Source organism: Microcebus murinus, chromosome 9 (assembly GCF_040939455.1).
Source record: "Microcebus murinus isolate Inina chromosome 9, M.murinus_Inina_mat1.0, whole genome shotgun sequence".
In the NCBI taxonomy this organism is placed as follows: domain Eukaryota; kingdom Metazoa; phylum Chordata; class Mammalia; order Primates; family Cheirogaleidae; genus Microcebus; species Microcebus murinus.
The window spans coordinates 91,681,856-91,706,964 of record NC_134112.1 but is presented as its reverse complement, the minus strand read 5'-3'; the positions used below and the strand labels follow the sequence as shown (position 1 = coordinate 91,706,964).

Genomic DNA, 25,109 nt, shown 5'->3' with positions numbered 1-25,109 from the left:
CAGCTCATAGGCTTCACACAATGTTATATTACCATCTATATATATGAATACTAATTTATCTAAATATGTGAAATATATGAAGAACACTGAGGTGGCCAAGAAGATGAGTCCAGTCATATCATAGGCATGAAAGCTCAACACCCTGCCCAGTATACAACACAGCATCTCATCTACTCCCACTCAGTATTTCTCAGTCTAGGGGCAGCTAGTAAATAACAAAGATAATTTAAGTTACAATATAAAAAGGAAGTTGAGATGGTGATGACTGCTGTGTAGGAAAGAGAGCAGGGTGATACATCTGTTAGAAGCCACTTGTAAAAATGTTGCTCTGGAAGCTGTGTAGAAAAATGACAGAGGGGCACAAGAGTGGCAGGGAGAGCTGGAGTGGAGTGGTCGCAGCTGAGATGGTGAGAAGTGCTTGGGGGTGGTGTTGTGGAAGGAGTGCTCAGAGGGGGCAATGGTAGAGGGAAACAGAAGAAGGCAGGAGGCTACCTGGGCTTTTAGCAAGGATATCTATGGCTATTTTAATCAAATAGAATTTATGATTTTTTTGGAAGGTAAACATGTTGTGGGAGGTGGGGAGGGAATCAAGGGTTCTGTTGTCCTAGAAAAGTCAGCTTCTTGGAGTTGAGTCGGTCACCTCTGCTACTCCACTAGCCTACACTTCAGGATCTGGCTGTCCTTGTTCCAGAAGGAAGGCAGGCACAGAACTTCCCATTCTGACCCTCTGCTACTCTCTCCTCAAAGAGGGAAACTAATAGATGACACTCAACTCTAACGAAAGAGGCTAACTGAAAAGTTGTAAGGACTCAGCACAGGCTACCTCCTGCCTGATTAGTGCTCAGGATGCTCTGTTGGCCAGAGAAAGATATTGCAGTCTTCACCATGAGTGAAAAAAAAATCTCTCTGTACACTACCATCTAGGAAAACTCCAGAAATCATAGAGCTGTGGGGTACACAAATATTTATTCTTTCTCTCCCCTCCTTCTTTGCCTCCACAATGAACCCCTAAGGCATGTTATTCCCTTAGGAAAGTAAGTTCAGAGAAACCCTAGGGATGCAATGAAGGGAGTACCAAAGAAAGTTTCAAACCTTCTCTCCTAAGACTAATCAACTTTGAGAACTCTTAAAAGTTTTGTGTAATTGACAAAGTAAATCGTTCTTGCAAAGACTTTCATAGGTAATACCCAGGTTACCTTCCTCTTAACTCCAAGTCCAGGTTATCACCAAATAGTCAAGTCAGCCCCCTACTCTCCTATGTGCATCTCCCCAAGTCCTGCAAAGCTGTAGCTATACCCAAGCAGAAGGCTCCACAAAAGTTCCCAAAATACACATCAAAACCCCAGAAGTTAGGGATTGGTGAAAAGAACAAAATATTGCACTAAGAAGGTCCAAGATCCTATTCCTCCTTAGAAACAGAAGATATCTATAGAAACTATTAGAGCTAATGTTATTGGAGCTCTAGAAATCAAAGTTTTGCAGCAACAAAGCAAACACCGATTCAAGGAAAATACAAGTATAAATTTTAGCAAAGCCTTGTGGTGTTTTATCTTACCTTTGTTCACCCTCTCTGCAGATTGGCTGCACTCTTGAGAATGGCAGCCTATGTCCCCTCTGTGGTACACTATTCTCTAGGTCCATTTGCAACAGGCAGACTTTATTCACAAAGTATTCTGTATGTCTGTTCTCATTGATCTGGGCTACCTGAAGGCCTGATACCAGGTACTTGTCCTCCTTGTTTACCTAACACAGGACTCACTAAAGGTGAAAAGTGTCAGGCATTGCTCAAGAACATTGTGAGACTATCTAAAATCCTGTAGTTATCCAGGGAAAATGATTACTATTAAGACATAAAATAGACCATCTAAAGTTTCAGAGGAAAAGTTGGAGAAAGTTTCTAAGGGACTTTATGGGATTAAAATGTACCTGTGTATTCTGTGGAATTTAGACTCACACGAATGCTCACGGAAAGAAGCCATGATCAGAAAATACCTGAAAAACTCCTATCCCTATATATCTGGCTGATACCTAGGCTATGAAAGCCCAGCTAAGCACTGCAGAAGTACCCCAGCACAGTCAATGTGAAAGGATATGGAGAACTGTCTGGTTTTTTTGACTTATTTTCTTGTTCATTTTGGTTTAGTTTTTTGTTTGTTTGCTTACTTGCTACTTTTTGAGTTTTATTGTTTTGTTTTGATTTCTGTTTTGTGTTTTGTTCCTGACATTACATGAAATCTCTGCCCTAATTCTAATTGAAAACAAGCTAAAGGAACAAAGACTTTAGCGACCACACATGACAAGGAATACCATCTTTGTAATAGACGTGTAAGAGTGTAGAAAAGTTATTAAACAAGTGGATGACTATAGCCTTCAACAATAAAAAATAATAATAATAAGCTTTAAGGAGGATGAAGAAGATGACTTCCCTAACTATGACACTATAATATCCAAATGTCTAGTATACAATAAAAAAAAACACAAGGAATACGAAGAAACAGGGAAGTGTTGCCCATTCAAAAGAACAAAATTCCTACATTTTCTGCTAGAAATCTATGGCTTCATGTCTTAGATCTCATCTCTTATTGACTTTGATTAATACTTCTAAGCAATGAGATGTAGGGATCCCATGTCATTCTTCTGTATGTATATCCAATTTTCTCATCATCATTTATTGAATAGGACTTTTCCCCAGTGTACATTGTTGTGTACTTTGTTGGAGATCAGCTGATTGTAGGTAGATGGTTATATATCCAGGCTCTCTGAACTGTTCCATTGGTCTATGTTTCTATTTTTGTACCAATATCATGTTGTTTTGCTTACTATAAACTTGTAGTATAGTTTGAAGTCTGGTAATATGATGCCTCCAGATTTGATCTTTTTGCTTAAGATTACTTTGGCTACTTGGGGTCTTTTCTGGTTCCAAACAAAGTATACAATTATATTTTCTAGATCTGTGAAATATGACGTTGGAAATATGATGGGGATTGTATTAACTTTGTAAATCACTTTGGGTAGTATGTAAATTTTAACAATGTTGATTCTACCTATCCATAAGCATGCTATTAATATGTTTTTCCATTTGTTTGCATCCTCTGTGATTTCTTTCCTCAAAGTTTCATAGTACTCTTGGTAGAGATCTTTCACCTTAGTTAAGTATATTCCTAGGTATTTTATTTACTTTGTAGCTATTGTGAATGGTATTGAGTCTATGATTTGACTCTTGGCTGATTTATGTATGTTGATTTTGTATCCTGAGACTTGCTGAATTTATTTATCAATTCCACAAGATTCTTAATGGAATCTGTGGGGTTTTCTAGACACAAAATCACATTGTCAGTGAAGAGTGATAGTTTGACATACCCTTTCCCAATTTGGATACCAATTGTTTCCTTTTCTTGCCTGATTGTTTTGGCTAGAACTTCAGGCACTGTGTTGAATAGAAGTTATGAGAGTGGGCACCCTTGACGTGTTCTAGTTCTTAGGGGGAATGTTTTCAACTTTTCCCCAGTCAGCATGATGTTGGCAGTGGGTTTGTCATATATGGCTTTTATAATTCTAAGATATGTTCTTTCTATGCCTAGTTTGTTGAAGTTTTTATCATGGAAGGTATTAGATTTTGTCAAATGCTTTTTCTCCATCTATTCAGATAATCATATGGTCTTTGTTTTTTATTTTGTTTATGTGGTGAAACACATTTATTGATTTATGTATGTTGAACCATATTTGCATGCCTAGGATGAGGCCCACCTGGTCCTGGTAGATTTTTTTTTTTTCATGCACCACTGAATTTGGTTTGTTAGTATGTTACTGAGGATTTTGTGTCTATACTCATAAGATATATTGGACTGGAGTTTTCCATTGTTGTTGTTGCTGTTGTGTCCTTTCCTGGCTTTGATATCAAGGTGATACTGGCTTTATACATTGAGTTAGGGAGGATATCCTCCTTCACAGTATTATAGAATAATTTCTGTATTACAGTTACCAGATATTCTTTGTAAGTCTGATAGAATTCAGCTGTGAATCTACATAGTACAAGGCTTTTGTTTTGTAGGGAAGGGTTTTATTACTATTTCAATCTTACTGTTTGTTGTTGGTCTATTCAGGAGTTCTATTTCTTCCTGATTGGGTCTTGGAAGGTTATGTGTCTCCAGAAACTTGTCCATTTCCTCTACATTCTCTCGTTTATGCATATAGAAATTTATATAGTCTTCATAGATTAAAGGGAAAAACATTTGCAAGCTACACATCTGATAAAGGACTAATATCCAGAATCTATAAAGAAATCAAGCAAATCATCAAGAAATAAAAAAAATAATTAAAAAGTGGTCAAAAGACATACACAGAAGCTTCTCTACAGAGGAAAGCTTCTACACAGTTAAGTAAATAGTTAACACAGCAAATAGACAACCTACAGAATGGGAAAAAATATTTGCAATTCACACATCTGTTACAGGGCTAATATCCAGATTATACAATGAACTCAAACAAATCTACAAGAAAAAATAGCAAATCACCCCATTAAAAAGTAGGCAAAAGACATGAACAGAAGTTTTCAATAGAAGGTAGAACCCACAAGTACACATTCACAGTCAAATGAAGGGATAGAAAACAATATTTCAAGCAAACACAAGCCAAAAGAAAGCTAGCTTGGGAGTTCTGATTTCACATAACTTAGTCTTCAAATCCACAAAAGTAATAAAAGACAAAGATAGTCATTACATAATGGTAAAGGGCACAATTCAACAAAAAGACATACAATTCTAAATATTTATGCACCTAACTCAGGTGCAACCAGATTCATAAAGCAAATCCTACTTGATCTAAACAAAATGATAAACAGAAACAATGTAATAGCCGGGAACTTCAATACTCCCCTCACAGAACAGGACAGATCCTCCAAACAAAGAAAAAAACAGAGAAACAATGTACTTAAACAGAACTCTAGAACAAAAGGGCCTGACTTACATTTACAGAACATTCTACTCAAAAACCACTGAATATAAATTTTTCTCATGGGACATTCTCCAAGATGGATCACATCATAGGCCACAAAGCATATCTAAACCAATTTTTTAAAAAAATAAAAATTATACCATGCATCTTCTCAGACCACTGTGGAAAAAAATTAGAAATCAACTGCAATAGAAACTCTCATCTCTACACAAAGTCATGGAAACTAAACAACCTTCTGCTGAATGATTATTGCAAGAGGAAATTAAGATGGAAATCAAAAGATTCTTTGAACTAAATGATAAAGGAGACACAAGTTATCAAAATCTTTGGGACACAGATAAAGCAGTCCTGAGAGGAAAATTTATATCCATAAATGCCTAGATCCAAAAGACAGAAATATCACAAATCAACAATCTAATGAATTATCTCAAAGAATTGGAAAAGAATGGGCAAACAAACCCCAAACTCAGCAGAAGAAAATAAATAACAAAGTTCAGAGCAGATCTAAATGACATCGATAAGGGAAAAAAACTTATATGGACCATTAATAAAACAAAAAGTTGATTATTTGAAAAAACAAACAAAATTGACATGCCTCTTGTTAGATTAACAGGAAGCAGAAAAGAATGGACTCTAAAAAGCTCCATCAGGAATGCAAAAGGATAAATCACAACTGATACCATGGAAATACAAAATAACATCTATGAATACTATGAAAACCTCTATACATGTAAACTTGAAAAAAATGGAGGAAATGGGAACATTCTTAGAAACACATAGTCTCCCTAGGCTCAATCAGGAACAAATAGAATTCCTGAAAAGACCAATATCAAGTGCCCAAATTGAAGCAGCAATAAAAAACCTTCCTAAAAAGAAAGATCCCAGACCAAAATGGTTTCCTGCCCAAATTTTACTGGACCTACATAGAAGAATTGGTGCCTAACCTGCAGAAATTATTCCACAACATTGAAAAGGAAGGAATCCTCCCCAACACATTTTATGAAGCCAACAGGACCCTAATACCAAAACCAGGAAAGGAAACAATAAAAAAAGAAAACTACAGACAAATTTCCCTTATGAATACAGATGCAAAGATTCTCAACAAAATTCTAGCAAACCGAATTCAAGTACTTATCAAAAAATATAATCAATCACAACCAAGTGGACTTCATACCAGAGATGCAGGGATGGTTCAACATATGCAAATCTATACATGTAATTCACCACATGACTAGAAACAAAAAACAAAACCATATGATCCTCTCAACAGACGCAGAAAAAGCATTCGACAAAATTCAACACCCTTTTATGATAAGAATGCTTAACAAAATAGGCATAGATGGAACTTACCTAAAAATGATAAAAGACATATATTACAAACCCACAACCAACATCATACTGAATGGGGAAAATTGAAATCATTCCCACTTAGAACTGAAGCCAGACAAGGTTGCCTGCTATCATCGCTTCTATTCAACTCAGTGCTGGAAGTCCTAGCCAGAGAAATTAGACAAGATAAGGAAATTAAAGGCATCTAAACAGGGGCAGAAGAGATCAAACAATCGCTCTTTGGTGATGATATGTTCTTATTTCTAGAAAAACTTAAAGATTCTCCCATGAGACTACTGGAATTGATAAAAAAAAAATTCATCAAAGTCTCAGGTTACAAAATCAATGCACAGAAATCAATAGCATTCCTATATGCCAACACCAGTTAAACTGAGAACCAAATCAAAGACAACAGCAACAAAGAAAACAAAATGCCTAGGAGTAAAATTGAACTAAGGAGGTACAAGACCTCAATAGGGAGAACTATAAAACACTGAGGAAGGAAATAGCAGAAGATGGAAACAGGTGGAAAACCATACCATGCTCCTGCATTGGCAGAATCAACACTGTTAAAATGTCTGTACTATCCAAAGTGACTATAGATTCAATGCAATCCCTATTATAATACAAACTTAATTTTATCAGATTTAGAAAAATAATTCTACAGTTCATACTGAACCAGAGAAGACCCAGTATAGTAAAAGCAACCTTAAGCAAAAAGAACATATTGGGAGGCATCAATTTACCAGACTTCAAGCTATACTACATGCCTATAATAACACAGCATGGTACTGGCTCAAGAACAGCAACACAGACCACTGGAATAGAACTTAGAACCCCCCAAAAACCATCCTCATATAGCCATCTTATCTTTGATAAAGCAGACAAAAATCATACACAGGGGGAAAGAATCCTTCTTCAATAAATGGTTTTGGAAAATTTGGATACTCACGTATAGTAAAGTGAAACAGGATCTGCACCTTTAAGCTCTCACAAAAGTCAACTCATGATGGATAAAAGACTTAAATCTAAGCCATCAAACGATAAGAATTCTAGAAGAAAATGTTGGGAAAACTCTTACAGATATTGTTCTAGACAAAGAATTTATGAAGATCCCAAAGGTAGTCATAGAAACAACAAAAATAAATAGGACCTGACCAAATTTAAAAGCTTCTGCACAGCCAAGGAAACTATCAGAAGAACAAACAGACAACCTAAAGAATGGGAGAAAATATCCACATAGCACACATCTGATAAAGGGCTGATAACTACAATCTATACAGAACTCAGGAAAATCAGCAAGAAAAAATCAAATAGCCCTATCAAAAAGTGGGCAAAGGACATGAACAGAAACTTTTCCAAAGAAGACAGAATAATGGCAAACAAACATTGAAAAAATGCTCTATATTTCTAATCATCAGAGAAATGCAGATGAAAACCACAATGAGATATCATTTAGCTCCAGTGAGAATGGCCTTTGTCAAAAAGTCACAAAACAATAATTGTTGGCGTGGATGTGGAGAGATAGGAACACTCATACACTGCTGATGGTAGTGCAAATTAGTACAATCTCTGTGGAAAGTAATATGGAGATACAATTAGAACTACCATTTGATGCAGCAATCCCATTACTGGGCCTCTACCCAAAGGAAAAAATATACATTCTATAAGAAACGCATCTGTACTAGAATGGTTACCGCAGCATAAGTCACAATTGCAAAGATGTGGAAACAACCCAAGTGCTCATCTTCATGTATTAATCCACTCATGGATTAATAAAATGTGATATATGTATGTCATGGAGTTCTACTCAGCCATAAAAAAACAATGGTTTAAAAATAAAATAAAAATACAAAAGATGAAAAAAAAAAAAAAAAAACAATGGTGATCTAGCACCTCTTGTATTTTCCTGGATAAAGCTGGAGCCCATTCTACTAAGTGAAGTATCACAAGAATGCAAAAACAAACACTACATGTACTCACCACCAAATTGGTATTAACTAATCAACACTCAAGTGCACATGTAATAGTAACATTCATCAGGTGTCAGTGAGATGGGAGGGGGGAGGAGGGGATGGGTAGATTCACACCTAATGGTTGTGGTGCGCATCATCTGGGGGATAGACACACTTGCAACTCTGACTTGGGCAGGGCAAAGGCAATATGTAACCTAAATATTTGTACCCCCATAATATGCTAAAATTTAAAAATTAATTAATTAATTAATTTAACAATAGAAAACTAATAATTCTACATGAGAGAAGATTACATTACAAAGTGAAAAGTCAAAAAACAGATTGACAAAAGATATTTTGAAGATACATAAGGAAATACAGGATAAGTCTTTACAATATAATATCTGAATATTATCTATATTATCATTACAAACACAGTGGATGCCTCAGGATGAGAAAAATGTAAAGCTCTATCTCTTCTGTTTTTCCTCCATTATCTCTACTTAGATCTACAGAAACTTTATGGAGTATCCAGATTTACCAAAGATACTTCTCCCAAAATATTTCCTGTTTTACAGTCAGATATTTGCATAAACAAGTGAATATTTCTTAGCAATTAGAAGCAGGATGATTTCTTTATTTGTGACATGGTAGACATTATAATGAGGTGGCATTAAAAGCAACATAGCTTTACAATAAATACAAAGGCTCCTTGCATCGCTGTTCTCAGGAGTCCCATTCCCACCACTGCATCCTCAAGATAACCAATTTTCTTGTGATAACCAATATCTCTTCATGAAAACATACAAAAATGAGCATAAACAAACTTTTGCTTATTTTTTATAAAAAGGTAACAAGTAAACATTTTTCTTGCTCTTTGCATTTCTTACTCAAGAGTCTATCTTGGAGATATTTCTTTTAATTTCACAGAAAACTGCCTCATTCTTCCTATGGTTGCATAATATTCAAGTGAAAGAAAGTTCCATAAATTATATAAGCAGTCACCTTTTGATATTTATTTGGGTTTGACACCACACTTGTGTTATTACTTGTGTGATGAGGCAGAAGAAACCCTTAAACTTTTGTTAGGCAAGACAGGAACATTAATTTAAAATAGTGGGTATGATAGGAACAAAGGAGAAGATGGGGCACCATAGGAAGTGAGACATGCAGATTGAGGGAGTTCATAGCAGAACAAGAAGGTAGCTTGGTAAACTTGGTCCTAGTCAGGGAACCATCACAGAAACAATTACAGTTACCGCAGAAAAAGAGACATGAAGAGGACTCAAAAAAAGTCACTGGACACGGGTAGGAGGGAGACAGGGTACTAAGGAGGGGGAATGCGCCAAGGCAGGACTGAAGAATGTGGAAGGGGTAGGCAGAGGAGCCTCTTGCTCTGCCCTCTCTTCACTCACCCCAAGACCAAGGCCAAGAACATAGCAAGATCAGCTCACCCTTGTCACATCAGTTCTCAGCAAATGTTCTATTGTCCCCCCATACTGGGAACTCGTATGATGATGAAAGTGACATTGGACAAGAGAATGCCCCTTTCCAAGACCTTCCTTCAACACCTGCAAATGTTCACCAATTAGAGATGCACCTGTATTAATATACATCCAACTCTAAGATTGCTAAGGAGTTGGGTTGATGGAGTGAGTTCACTCTCACAAATGCTACTAGAGAAAGAACACAGGGAGGTACTGCCAGTTAAACACTGGGGGCAGGACACACGAAGAAAGGTGTAAGCCTGAGGCTGGGCCTGGGTCACTCACAGGAGTAACAACGAGCTTCACTAAAAAGAAGACACCATGAAAGCACAGAGATAAATAGGGGAAGATAGTTCTAATAACTAAAATCAAACATGTATGTCTCCCATCAGATAATATATCACACTTTTCTTGTTTTTCCAATTCACGGCTCCTTGGGTTCCAAAATGTACTATAGTATTTTCACTGGACGAATTTATTTTCTGACAGGCATTATCAATACACAGGGTTTATAAATGTGTACATCTGTTAAAAGATAATAAACTAATCTCCCATATAGAAAGTATCCACTTATAAACTGGAACACAGTCAGTTCCTAAAAATTCCTTGGTGGATCCCAAATATTTGATGATAAGAATGATTATTTTCTATTTGAATTAATACCTTCAGATTACTGGAGTTGGAAATGAGGACAATCAACAGGGCAGAGCTAATCCTTGAGGAGTTGATAGCAGCGTTTCATGCCATCTCCAAAGGCCTGTATGAATTTGCCATTGCGGAGAGTGAAAATAAAAGGGTTCAGAAAAGGAGTCACCACTAAAACCAGCAGTGATGCCACCCTGTTGTACTCAGCTGCCTGTGTTTGCTTGGGTTTCACATACAAGAACAAGCAGCTGCCATAGCCGATCACAACATAGGTGAAGTGGGAGGCACATGTGGAGAAAGATTTCCTTCGCCCAGAGGCTGAGGGGATCTTGAGGATGGTGGAGATGATGTAGGTGTAGGAGACAATTGTGGGGATCAAAGAACCAACGATAATAAAAACAGCCATTAAAAATAGAATAAACTCTGTGAAAACAGTGTCATCACAGGATAGCTTGAGCAATTGTCCTCGGTCACAGTAAAAATGATCTAACACATTTGATTTGCAGAATGTAAGCTGAAATGTAGCATAGACTGGCCAGATTTGAAAAAGGAACCCAAACACTCATGACACAACTACCACCCAGATGCAGGTGTGGCTGTTCATAATAATGTTGTACCTCAAAGGGTTGCAGACAGCCACATAACGGTCCACAGCCATCGCTCCCATTAATGCCAGCTCTGAGGTACCCAAAGAAAGGTACAAATATAGCTGTGTAGCACATGCACTCAAAGATATTTTCTGAGTCTTTGGAAGCAACAACCCCCAGAGCATAAAAGGGACAGCAACAGATATGATCAGGATCTCCAGGACAGACAGGTGGCCAAGGAAGAAGTACATGGGGGAATGCAGGCGTTTATCAACACAGGCGGTGACAATGATAACTGTATTTCCCATTATTGTCACTGAGTACAAAAAGAAGAAAGTAGCAAAAAGGATATGGCGTATTTCTTGTGAGCCAGGGAAGCCTAGGAGAAAAAATTCAGTGGCACTAGAGGAATTCCCCCACATTTGCTTAGTCTGTTTCTTTCTTGTGAAATCTAGAGAACAAAAGAGAGAGAACCCAGCTTCTCATCTCAACAGAAACAGAAGCTTTTGCAGATAAAATATTTCCCTTCTCCTAACAGGATCCACATGTTCTACTATTCCCTTTACATGGTCAGTGCTCATTTTTCTAAATATGCACAATAAATGAAGACAACTGAGGTGGCCAAAGAGATGAGCCCAGTTACCAAAGTGATATCATAGGCACGAGAGCCTGACCACCTGCACTGTCTGCACTACTGCATCTCTCCATGGCCAGTTCACCGACCTCCCACTTGGTTCTGGAAAGGAAACTTATCTGCCAAGTATTTCCTGTCCTGTAAATTTCTCTTTAAGTATCTCATTCCATAGAAAAGTCTTCCTGTCCAACAACACCCAAAGCTGGTTAGTTACTCCATTTACACTATATTCGATTTAAAGCTTCTGCTTCACCTCCATCATCATTGTTGTGCATTGTTGAGAGTGAGGGTATGGAAATCTCCCAAGGATTTTCTATTAATTTTGAAAGAAAGAATTGAATATCTCAGCCTATGCAGTGGATAATTCCCTGAGAGGAATACTCCTTTCTTCCTCCCTATTCTTGCAAAGGAAATCCTTCCTCTCTTTTCTCCTTGGATAATGTGTCATATCACAGGAAGCAGACTAACCAGCAACTGGGATTAGTCAAGTAGGGTCATCTCTCTCCAAGACTCTGACATCTTCTATCACCAGGCTGACCAAAGAAGGATCCTGAAGGAGGACACAGGTGGAACTTCCATCCACTCCTATCTGTCCCACACTGACCTCATGCTGGGGCTGACAGATAAGAGGCTTTTGGTCCAATAGGAATTCCCCTGTCTCCAGCAGAGATCAAAGCCCTGGATCCATCAGGGAACCAAAGATACCAAATGTGAACTCTGAGTCCAGCCCAATCCCTATATATGGGAGACCCCAGTCTCAATCTACTGAAAGTTCGAGACATCTCCTCATGGCCAAAGCTCCTTCTATAATCATGTTTTTCTCCCAAAATTACCTTAGAAATTAAAGATTCCATGTACCCTGATCTGCTTGTGTGAATTTATTAAATTATCACATGTACCACAAAAATACATATAGAACTTATGTATCAATAAAAATTAAATAATTTTTAAAATAAATATTTAGCTGTCATTAACATGAAATAGCCCCCAGACTCTGAGCGCCTTAACATTTCTAGCCCTCATTCCTCAATTCCTTCTTGTCTTTCCTCAAGTGTCCAAGCTCGGGAGCTTTTTTCTCATCTTTCTCTCTAAATGAACACATACTAACTTTCCTCTGTATTACCTCACTAAGACCCATTTATGTTTTGAGCCGTAATCAACTTAGATTACATTTACTTTCTGTTTATATTCTGTCACCTATTTTACAATGTAATCACCATGAATGCAAGAATTTTGCTGTGCTTTTTAACTATGCCTGATACAGGGAGAGCTGATACTCGTGCACATTTTTGAATGAATGAATAAATAAATCAATGAATTGACCAATAAAGGAATGAACTAGGAACAAAAATTATTCAGTCCTGCCTATGGTCAATTCTGAAGCAAACTGTTTTCTCTCCCTCTGTCTGCACTGGAACAATGCCCTGTCAACATTCAGTCCTCTCTCAGGAGACCCCTTATGAAATGGCAGATGGGTAACAAGAATAGATTTGTGGGAAGAACTTGGTAAGTTTCATTTCCACCATCTCTGTTTATCCAGGAGCAGATGAACGGGGGGTGGGGGTGGGGGTTGACGAAGGTTCTGACAATGGTGAGGAGCTCTGTGTCCATCCAGCATTGGGTCAGAGAAGAGCTCAAAGTGCTCTCTGCTGTGCACAAGGGATTTGGAGTTGAGCCCGTCACCCCCGCTACTCCCCTACCCTACACTTCAGGATCTGGCTGTCCTTTTCCAGAAGGAAGGCAGGCACAGAACTTCCCATTCTGATCTTCTAAAGAGGGAAACTAATGGATGACACCTCTAATAAAAGGGACTGAACTGAAAACTTGCATGCTCTCTAGGACTCAGCATAGGCTACCTCCTGCCTGATTTGTGCTCAGAATGCTCTGTGGGCCAGAGAAAGCTGCTTCTGTCTTCACTTTCAGTGAAAGAAAAAAATCTCTCTGCACACTACCATTTAGGAAATCTCCAGAAATGTACTGTCGTAGGGTGTCGAAATGATTATTTTTCTCTTTCCTTCTTTTCCTATGCAGTGTGTCCCTAAGGTAAGTTCTTAAGTCAGGAAAGTTAATTCAGAGATACCTTAGGGATGCAGTCAAAGGAAAACAAGAGAAAGTTTCAACCATTCTCTCCTGAGGCTAATCAAGTTTTAGAACTTTTAAAAGTTTGGTATAATGGACAAACTGGAAACCTCCCTCATCAAGATGTTTTTAACAGCCAGGTTACCTTCTTCTTAACTCTAAGTCCTAGTTATTACCAAGGAGGTTAAGTCAGTCCCTTACTCTCATATGTGCCACCTCCCTAATTCCATGTAGTCCTACAGAGCCTAAGCTATACCAAAGCAGGAAACTCCACAAAAGTTTACAAATGACCTACAGAATGGGATAAAATATTTACAAGCTACACATCCAATAAAGGGCTAATATCCAGAATCTACAAAGAAATCAAGCAAATCAGCAAGAAAAAAACAAACAGTCCTATTAAAAAGTGGGCAATAGACATGAACAGAAGCTTCTCAAAAGGAGAAAGATAAATGCCCAATAAACATATGAAAAAATACTTAATGTTACTAATCATCAGGAAAATGCAAATTAAAACCATAGTGAGATATCTCCTTACCCAGTCAGAATGGCTTTTATTAAAAAGTCCAAAAACAATAGATGCTGGGATGGATGCAGAGAGAAAGGAACATTTAAATGTTATTGGTGGGACTGCAAATTAGTATAAACTTTACAGAAAATAGTATGCAGACTCCTCAAAGAACTAAAAGTAGACCTATCATTCAACCCAGCAATCCCACTATTGGGTATCTACCCAAAGGAAAAAAAATTTTTATCAAAAAGACACCTGCACTCAAATGTTTATTATAGCACAATTCACAACTGCAAAGATGTGGGATCAACTCAACTGTCCATCAATTCATGAGTGGATTAATAAAATATGGTATACATATACGATGGAGTACTATTTGGCCATGAAAAAGATGGATTAATATCATTTGTAACAATCTGAATGGAACTGGAGACCATTCTCCTAAGTGAAGTATCTCTAGAATAGAAAAACAAACATGTACTCACTCTTAAATTGGAACTAACCAATGAGCATACATGTGCACAAAGGGAAGTAAAATTTAATGGAAATCAAACAGCGGGAAGAGGGAGGAGGGGAGGGGAAAAAACCTACCTAATGGGTACAATGAACACTATTTTGGTGTTGGGCACATCTATAGCTGGGACTCAAGCATTATAAAAGTGATGTATGTAACCTAAAATATGTGTACTCCCTTAATATTTTTAAATAAAGAAAAGAAGAAGACAGGGATTTGGCAAGGAGGAATCCAACATAGGACAAGTATTTATGGGTGTCTCTGTACAAAACTCTATACCAGACCTACAGAATACAAAGTCTGAGCACGTGAGGAAAAAATACTTTAGGTGAGGGATTTACATAGAACAATTTAAGAGAAAAAAAAGGAGCATACACAAGCAAAAATTTAAAATAAACCACTCCTTAACTATAGGAAAAACAAACTTTATAATTAAGAGATGTTTGCTTCAGCATATTATAACTAAACATGATTGAGAAAACTAGCTGAGGATGACTGACTCTAAAAAGTAGTACTATGGTCTGATAACAAGAATCTATCTAGAACTCAAATTAACAAGAAAAAATCAAACAACCCCATCAAGAAATGGGCAATGGAAATGAACAGAAACTTTTCCAAAGAAGACGGAATAATGGCCAGCAAACATATAAAAAATGTTCAATGTCTCTAATCATTAGAGAAATGCAAATCAAAACCACAATGAGGTATCACCTAACCCCAGTGAGATTGGCCTCTATCAAAAAATCCCAAAACAACAAATGCTGGCGAGGATGTGGAGAGACAGGAACACTCTTACACTGCTGGTGGGACTGCAAATTAGTGCAACCTTTGTGGAAAAGAATTTGGAGATACCTCGAAGAGCTAAAAATAGAAATACCATTCAATCTAGCAATAGCATTATTAGGCATCTACCCAAAATAGCATAAGACATTCTATAATAAAGACATCTGCACCCAAATGTTTATGGCAGCACAATTCACTATTGCAAGGACATGGAAACAACCCAAGTGTCCATCAATTCATGAGTGGATTATTAAAATTTGGTATATGTTTACAATGGAATACTACTCAATTCTAAGAAACAACAGTGAGCCAGCACCGCTTATATTATCCTGGATTGAGCTTGAGCCCATTATCTGAAGTGAGGTGACACAAGATCGGAAGAATGGGCTCCACACGTACTTGCCATCAAATTGGTACTGACTGATAAATAGTATGGTGCTCAAATGGTGGTGGTGTTCACCAGGGATTTGGGAGTTGGGGGGGGTAGACCCACATCTGAGGGATGTGGTGAGCATTGGTGGAGGGGAAGGGCATACCTACAACCCTTGCTAGGGAGAGGCAAAGTTATAAAATGCAACCAAAATGAAAAAAAAAAAAGACTTAGGCTGTTTGTCACAGTATTTCAGATGATTGCAGTTATAAAGCTGGGTATACATAATTACCAATCATAATGATATGCATTTATATATTTCCATGTTTTACGTACTTCTTTATGAATATGGGTCATCTACTCATAACTGTTATACCCATGTGATAGTCATCAGTATACCTGAGTATTTATGGTAACAAAAATATGCATGTTATTATTGCCTATTTTATTGTGTAATGTGGCCTATGAAGTACTTTGTCATGCTTTTTATATGTTTCTGAAAGAAATTCCTTTTTAAAAATGTGAATGAATATCTTTGAAATAAAAAAAAAGAATCCTATAATGAAAAAAAAGAATAGTACTATGGTAAGAAAGGAAATGGCAAAAATCTATATTTTTCTATGTAAATCACTTATTTAGTATTTTAAACATTACATAACTTTGATTTTTAAAGTATTTAAATTGAAAATACATGTATACCAAAAATATCCTAGTCCATGATGAGAGTACAACTGAAAAAATATCTTTGGCAAAAACTACTACAAAATCGCTGTCTTTTCACATGAATTTGTTTTTATTAACTGCAACAGCATTAAAAAAACACTTGAAAGATACATACCTGTAATCAAAACATATTCTATGTTGAGCCTACATCGTGCATCCACATAGTGGGTCCACATAATGGATCTCTGAGGTTGGGAATCTCTGCCAACTTGTTATGAGCTAACATGAGCTCATTTGACATGGTGCATAGCAGATGACCATGTAAACAGAAAATAAACAAGGAAATGTCCACAAATAATATTCTAAGGGAGGATGATGCAGAAAGCAGATTCAGTACATATGACCTGTATAAATATATTTTTATGTCCCTTTGTTTCAGCTGTTTCATTTAAGTTTGGAATAAAAATAGTATTAGTGAAAAATTATATAAGTATTCATGTATAATAATGTAATGGATACTTGAGTATAAAAGTAACTTTTGGGGCAGCAACTGTGAATGGGGAGACCCAGGGCTGGGCTGGATTCTCTGATTCAGAGTGCATAATAAGCTGCTCACAGTTGCTAACCATTGGTGGTGCACCCAAGTGGAACAGATGACATCGGCATAGTGATCAAAAACAATGGTGGCTCTTTGCATTGGAAGCATGGGAACTAAAGATGGATGAGAACTCTCAAATAATAATGTTATAAAGATATATGGCTTCTGAGGACTTACAAAGCCTATTGGACAGGCCGGGCGCGGTGGCTCACGCCTGTAATCCTAGCACTCTGGGAGGCCAAGGTGGGTGGATCACTCAAGGTCAGGAGTTTGAAATCAGCCTGAGTAAGAGTGAGACCCATCTCTACTATAAATAGAAAGAAATTAATTGGCCAACTAATATATATAGAAAAAATTAGCCAGCCATGGTGGCGCATGCCTGTAGTCCCAGCTAGTTGGGAGGCTGAGGCAGTAGGATTGCTTGAGCCCAGGAGTTTGAGGTTGCTGTGAGCTAGGCTGATGCCACAGCACTCACTCTAGCCTGGGCAACAGAGTGAGACTCTGTCTCAAAAAAAATAAATAAATAAAATAAAGCCTATTAGACAGTTTGTACAATGGTATCATGGCAATAGAGAGATATAAGATGTGAAAATAAAGGCACTGGTGCACACTTATGGAAGTCTTAGGAGCAAGCCTAATACCTCAGAGGAGAGACAAATATGTCTACATTTGACATGAGACATTAAGAACATGTATGTGAGACAGGAAGGATGAGGAATAAACCTCCTACCACAAAAGAGCTGCCACTCAAGCATGTGGTCAGAAAAATAATTAAAATGATACATGAATTGAAAGAGTCCCTTTTTTTGAGGTTTTAAAACAATTTGATCTAAAGCTTCAATATATTCCCAGTGAAAATCTCAGTAAGCTTTTTTATAGGCATCTACAAAATGATTCTAATATTTATTTGGAAAAATAAATACATAAAGGGTAATAAAATAGACAAGGCATTTCTGAAATAGAAGAACCAAGTAATTTCTTTATTAGGTTTATTTATATAATCATGTATTTATATCATATTTATAAAATATCAGTATTTTATTATAGGCTATACTCCAAACTACATTGTTTAATTTCTTAGTCAAACTTGTTTCATCTTTGGCCATTGGAAGCTGTTATAAACTAAATATTTGTGTCCCCCAAAATGCATTTGTTGAAACATAGCCCACAACATGGTAGTATTTAAAGGTGGAAATTTTTGGAGATGATTAGATTATGATGGTTGAGCCCTCATGAATGAAATTAGCACCTTTATAAAAAAAAATAATTCTAGAGACTGGTCTTGCTCCTCTGCCATGTGAGATTACAGCAAAAGGACAACAATCTGTCACCCAGGAAGTAGATCATCATCAGATACCAAGTCTGTCAGTGCCTTGATCTTGGACTTCCCAGCTTCTATAAGTAAGATAAGTAAATTTCTGTTGTTTATAAGCCACCCAGTCCATGGTATCCTACTATAGCAGCCCAAAGGAACTAAGACAGTGGCTCTTTCAGGCTGCATCCTGCATCCCTTTGATATGCCCCACCCTTTTGTTTTTTAGGAGTATTTCCACACTGTTTGGCATTACAAGATGCTATGGCCTTATTTTGATATTTCTTGCTCAGACTCTGATCAGCTCCACAGAGCCTAGATTCATGTTATTGAACAATGTTACTACAAAACAGGAATCCAACACAAGATATAAAATTACTGCTTCCAGACCCTCTCAGCAGACAGAGACAGAAACTATATATATAAACACTAGCCCAATATACATATATCGATAATTATTTCCAGAACTACCCATCTGTATCTATATTAAGTTAAACATGAGCTCAGGCTGATGTCTCCAACTCTAATCCAGCACTATATGTTGCATTCTACCTTTCTCGTCCTGTCCCTCTGTAGCATCTCTTCTTAGTTAGATACCAGGCTTTCACTATCCACCATTCTTTCTTGACTTGTTCAAACCCAACATATATGTACAGCAATTTCAAAAATGTTAACGTTTTCCTCCATGAGAAGCAATATTAACAATGACTGTGCAGTGGTTATGTATAGTTCTTTTTCTTTTAGTCTTATAATTTTCAGTCAAAACACTGTACTTCCTTAATTCAGTTCCTTTCTCCCCTCACCCTCCTCAATGAAGTTATATAAACAAGGATTTCTTTCTGTCTGCATTCTACCTTAAGATTCCTGAACTTCTTTTTTGATATTTTTAAGAAATGTATCCATTAAAGTTTATTTTTCTCCTATAAATATCTGAGTATGACAAATGCATTATGCATCTGACATTATCATACAGATTAGTTCCATCACCTAAATATCCCCCTATATTACCCAAGTCAAATACTGCCCCTTACTTAACAGATTGAGGTCAGTGGTTACTTATTTCTTTCATCTCTATTAGTTTTTCCATTGTTACAGAATGTCATTAGAATTTAATCATACACTATGTAGCCTCATTATCATTTCTTTTTCTTAATAAAATGCAGATGAGATTTATCCATTTTGTTATGTGTATTGTTAGCTCATTCCTTCTTATCACTGAATAGTATTCACATTGTATGAACAGATCTAAAATGTTTATCCATTCACCTACAGAAGGGCATTTTTGTTGCTTCCAATTGTTGGGAATTATGAACAAATCTTTTATAAAAAGTCATGTACAGGTTTTCTGTGGAGGTAAATTTTCACTTCACTTGTGTAAATACCTTGCAAGCCCAATTGCTAGGCTGTATGCGAAATCTACGTTTACCTTTGTAAGAAACATCCAGAATATCTTCCCAAGTGACCTACATTTTGCATTTCAAGCAGCAATAGATTAGAGTTTATGATGTTCAGTGTCTTTCCAACATTTGGAATAAATTGACTTTTTTTTTAATTTGGCTATTCTAATACTGGAATAGTGGTATATCATTGTTGTTTTCATTTGTGTTTCCTAATAAGAAATGATGTTAAGCATCTTTCTATATGCCAACTTACCATCCTAATGTCTTCTTTATTCTTTTCTATTCTTTATTCTTTTCTATGTTCTTTTTTTGATACAATATCTTGATCAGTTGCCCAGGCTAAGTAGCAGTGGCACAATCACAGCTTGGACTTCTGGACTCAAGCAGTCCTTACACCTAAGCTTTCCAAATAGCTGGGATTACAGCCATGTGCCACCATATCTGGCTAATTTTTACACTTCTATGTTTTGTAGAGACAGGGTCTTGTTGTGGATTCAAACACCTGGCCTCAATGGATCCTCCTGCCTCAGCCTCCCAAAATACTGGGATTACAGGTGTAAGCCTCAATGCCTAGCCTTTATATCTACTTTAGGATGTATGAATTCAAGTCTTTTCCAGTTTTTTATCGAGCTGTTGATTTTCTCAATACTGAATTTCCAGAGCCTTATATATATATATATATTTGGGATCAAGTTCTTTATCAGATATGAGATTTTCAAATATTTTCTTCCAGTATGTGCCTTAACTGTTCATTCTCTTCACAGCGACATTTGTAAAGTAAGTTTTTAATTTTGACAAAGTTCAGTTCTTCAATTTCTTCTTTCATGAATTGTGATTTTAGTGTTGTATCTAAAAACTAACCACCATACTCAAGGTCATGCAGATTTTCTACTAGATTATTTCACAGTTGTACATTTTCATTTAGGTCATTTTATTAATAGTTAATTTTTGTAGAAGGTACAAGGTATATGTTGACATTCATATTACTACATATAAACATTCAACTGTTCTAGCACTAATTTTTGAAAATATTAACCCTTCTTTGTTGAATTTCCTTTGCAATTTTTTCGAAAAGAAGTTAACAATAGTTGTTTATGTCTACCTCTTGGCTTTCTATCATCATCCATTAATCTCTATGTCTATCATTTTTCCAATACCACAGTGTCTTGATCATGATAACTTTATGGAAAATCTTAAAATTGGGTAATGTGAGTATTCTGACTTTGCTTTACTATTTCAAAATTATTTTGGTTATTTTATTGCCTTTACTTCTCTTTATAAATTTTAGAATCATTTTGTGAATATCATAAAAGCTTGCTGAAATCTGGATGGGACTGCACTGAATATACACAATGAAATTAACATCTGAACAACATTGAGTCTTCCATTCCACGAGTATGGTATATCTCTCCATTTATTTGGATATTTTTGATTACTTTCATGGTGAGTTATCTCCTAAGATCTTGAACATATTGTGTTAGAGTCATACCTAAGTGCTTCACATTTATTGGAGCTATAAAAATTGGCATTCATTAATAAATTTATGAGTAATTCACTTTTTCATATTCACCTGGTCTCTTTTGGCCTCACTAAAGTCTCTTATTACTTCCAGGAGCTTGCTGGTAGGATCTTAGTGGCTTTCTATATAGACAATCATGTCACCTGTTAATCTTCACGAAACATTGGTCAGTGTGGGAACACATCACACTACATAGTTTACCCTGCTTTCCTGTCTCACCTCATTTACTTTTGCTATTCTAGGATTGTACCTCCCCACACACAAATAAACATTTACCACTTAATCTTTTCAAGGCTCTGATTTCTAAAGACTGCAGACTGCCACCAACCTTTTAGCTACCCCAAAATAAATAATAACTTGTTTTAAAAATAAATATAAAAACCAAAAAATTAAAACTATTAGAAGAATACAAAAAAGATTTCCTAATCATTTCTCTTTAATATAAAACACAGACATATTATAGAAACATCACACTAAACATATGGAAAGCTTAAGAAATTATTAGAGATGTACCTATATTAACATACATCCAGCCCTAAGATTGCTAAGGAGTCAGGTTGATGGAGTGATTTTATTCTCACAAATTCCAATTAAGAAAGACCACAAGGAAGTACTATCAATTAAACATTGGAGGCAAGACCCACAAAGAAAGCCTAAGGCTAGACCTGGGTCACTCACAAGAGAAAGAATGAGCTTCACTAAAAGAAGACACCGTGAAACCACAGAGCTGAATAGGAAAAGATGGTCCTGATACCTAGAATCAAATATCTACATCAGCCATCAGAAAACAAATCACACTTTTCTTGTTTTTCCAATTCATAGATCTTCAATTCATAGTTCTAAAAATCCCACAATTTTGGATATTTATTCTTGTCACATTTCCTTTGTAACATGTATTGTGTAACTATAAAAAGTACATAAATGTATACATCCATTGAAAGATAATAAAGTGATTAGCCATTGAGGAAGCAATCAATTACAAATTAAAGTACTGTCAGTATCTAAAAATTTCCTGCTGGATCACAAATATTTGATCATGAGAATGATTATTTTGGATTTAAATTAGTACCTTCAGATTACTGAAGTCAGTGATGAGGATGGTCCACAGGACAGAGCTAATGCTTGAGCAGTTGATAGCAGCGTTTCACGCCGTCTCCAAATGCCTGTTTGAATTTGTCATTGCGGAGAGTGAAAATAAAAGGATTCAGAAAAGGAGTCACCACTAAAACCAGCAGTGATGCCACCCTGTTGTACTCAGCTGCCTGCGTTTGCTTGGGTTTCACATACAAGAACAAGCAGCTGCCATAGCCGATCACGACATAGGTGAAGTGGGAGGCACATGTGGAGAAAGATTTCCTTCGCCCAGAGGCTGAGGGGATCTTGAGGATGGTGGAGATGATGTAGGTGTAGGAGACAAATGTAGGGATCAAAGAACCAATGATAATAAAAACAGCCATTAAAAATAGAATAAACTCTGTGAAAAGAGTGTCATCACAGGATAGCTTGAGCAATTGTCCTCGGTCACAGTAAAAATGATCTAACAGATTTGATTTGCAGAATGTAAGCTGAAATGTGGCATAGACTGGCCAGATTTCAGAAAAGAACCCAAACACCCATGACACAACTACCACCCAGATGCAGGTGCGGCTGTTCATAATAATGTTGTACCTCAAAGGGTTGCAGACAGCCACATAACGGTCCACAGCCATCACTGCCATTAATGCCAACTCTGAGGTACCCAAAGAAAGGTACAAATACAGCTGTGCAGCACATGCACTCAAAGATATTTTCTGAGTCTTTGGAAGCAACAACCCCCAGAGCATAAAAGGGACAGCAACAGATATGATCAGGATCTCCAGGACAGACAGGTGGCCAAGGAAGAAGTACATGGGGGAATGCAGGCGTTTATCAACACAGGCGGTGACAATGATAACTATATTTCCCATTATTGTCACTGAGTACAAAAAGAAGAAAGTAGCAAAAAGGATATGGCGTACTTCCTGGGATCCAGGGAAGCCTAAGAGAAAAAATTCAGTGGCACTAGAGGAATTCCTCAACATTTAGTTCTGAGCTCTTGTTCGGAAATCTAGAGAACAAAAGAGAGATAACAGTTCTCCTCTTAACAGAAATAGAAACTGTTCCAAGTAGAGAAAATATTTCCCTTCTGCTCATAGGATCCACAACATGTTCTATTATTCTCTTTACATGATCAGTGCTAATTTTTCTAAATATGCACAATATATGAAGGAAATAGAAGTGTCCAAGAAGATAAGCCCAGTCACTAATGTCCTATCATTGGTGTGAGAACCAAACCCTGCTAGCATGCACCACTGCATCTTTCTATGTGCAGTTCATCTGCCTCTCTCTGGGCTCTGAAAAGCCACCCTGTCTGCCTACCTGACCACAGTGTGTTTGTTTTTTACCACTTGCTGCCTTCCATGTGGAATGTCCTAAGCTACCCTACCTGCCAAGTATTTTCTCTCTTGTCCACTGTGCTAATTACATAGCTTTACTCTTCAGGATCTTGGCATCCTGGTTCTAGCACACAGGTAGGTCTAAAATGTCCCTTACTGATCCTCTCCTAGTCTTTCCTTCACAGAGGGTAACCAATGAAGACAGTCACCTCCAAGGAAAGACCCTGAAGTGAGAAGTTGTATGGCTCTCTAGAACTTGGCCTTGGCTACCTCATGCCTAATTAGTGCTAAAGATGGAAAGCTCTGCTGCTGTCTTCACTTCTGGTGAAAGAAAAACCTCTCTTCGCACTAGCATTTAGGAAAAAGTCTAGAAATCACAGTGTCATAGGATGCCTATTTTCTTCTTTCTCTCTTGCTCCTTCTTTCCCTCTATAACATGTCCCTAAAGAACATTATTCACTGAGGAAAGTTGGTTCAGGGAAACCCTAGGGAATAACAAAAGAAGTGTCAGCCCTTCTCTCCTGAGACTAATCAAGTTTTAGAATACTTAAAAGTTTTGTGTAATGGGCAAAACTCTCCCTCATCAAGAGTTTTTCAACATTCAGGTTATCTTTCTCTAGGCTCAAAATCCTGGTCATAAACAGCTCAAGTCAGCCCCCTGCTCTTCTATGTTTATCTCCAAAATTCCATTTAGCTCTACAGAGTCTATGCTACCTCCAAGTAGATGATTCCACAAAAGGTTGCAAGATACACAACAAAAACCAAGAGGGCAGAGATGGGCAGGTGACATGAGAAAAGGGTAGAGTAGGCAGCTCCAAGCTCCTGTCTCTCCACAGAAAAAAATGAACAAAAGCTGAAATGGTCAGAACAACCTTTGTCAGAACTCTGGAAAACATTCAGAGTTTTTCAACAACCAAGCAAACACTCATTGAAAAAAATAAAAGGTAACTTTAAAATGTTAGGAAAGCCTGGTGTTTTTACTTACCTTTGCCCTCCCTCCTCCTCAGCTCAGCAGCTGTTTTGAAAATGGTATCCAATGTCCCCAGTGTTCACTCCAGTCCTTGATTCTAGAGGGAGCAGGGAAGACATTATTCACAAAGTATTATGTATGTACATTCTTTTTTTAAAATTTTTTTATTTTAGCATATTGTGGGGGTACAAGTGTTAAAGTTATGTATATTGCCCATGACCCTCCTCCCCCCTCGAGTAAGAGCTTCAAGTGTGTCCATCCCCCAAATGCTGCACATCTTACTCGTTGTGTTTGTACATACCCATCCCCTCCTCCCCATCCCACCTGCCCGACACCCGATAAATGTTATTCCTATATGTGTATATTCTAATCTATATGGGCTACCT

The 25,109-nt window shown here is 37.1% G+C and overlaps 1 protein-coding gene and 1 pseudogene across 1 annotated transcript; both read right to left on the bottom strand.

Annotated features, from left to right (window-relative positions):
- Positions 1-10,433: 10,433 nt before the first annotated feature.
- Positions 10,434-11,378, bottom strand: LOC105873262 (olfactory receptor 9A1-like; annotated as a pseudogene).
- A 10,907-nt stretch (positions 11,379-22,285) lies between these two features.
- On the bottom strand, positions 22,286-23,476 carry LOC105873260 (olfactory receptor 9A1). The gene has a single exon (XM_012768044.3). The coding sequence runs from the start codon at positions 23,397-23,399 to the stop codon at positions 22,455-22,457; it is 945 nt and encodes a 314-aa protein (XP_012623498.3). The 5' UTR covers positions 23,400-23,476; the 3' UTR covers positions 22,286-22,454.
- Between the last annotated feature and the right edge of the window lie 1,633 nt (positions 23,477-25,109).

What these genes read in the sequence shown, in the direction of transcription:
- LOC105873260 (XM_012768044.3), bottom strand. Translation starts at nt 23,399, where the DNA reads ATGTTGAGGAATTCCTCTAGTGCCACTGAATTTTTTCTCTTAGGCTTC.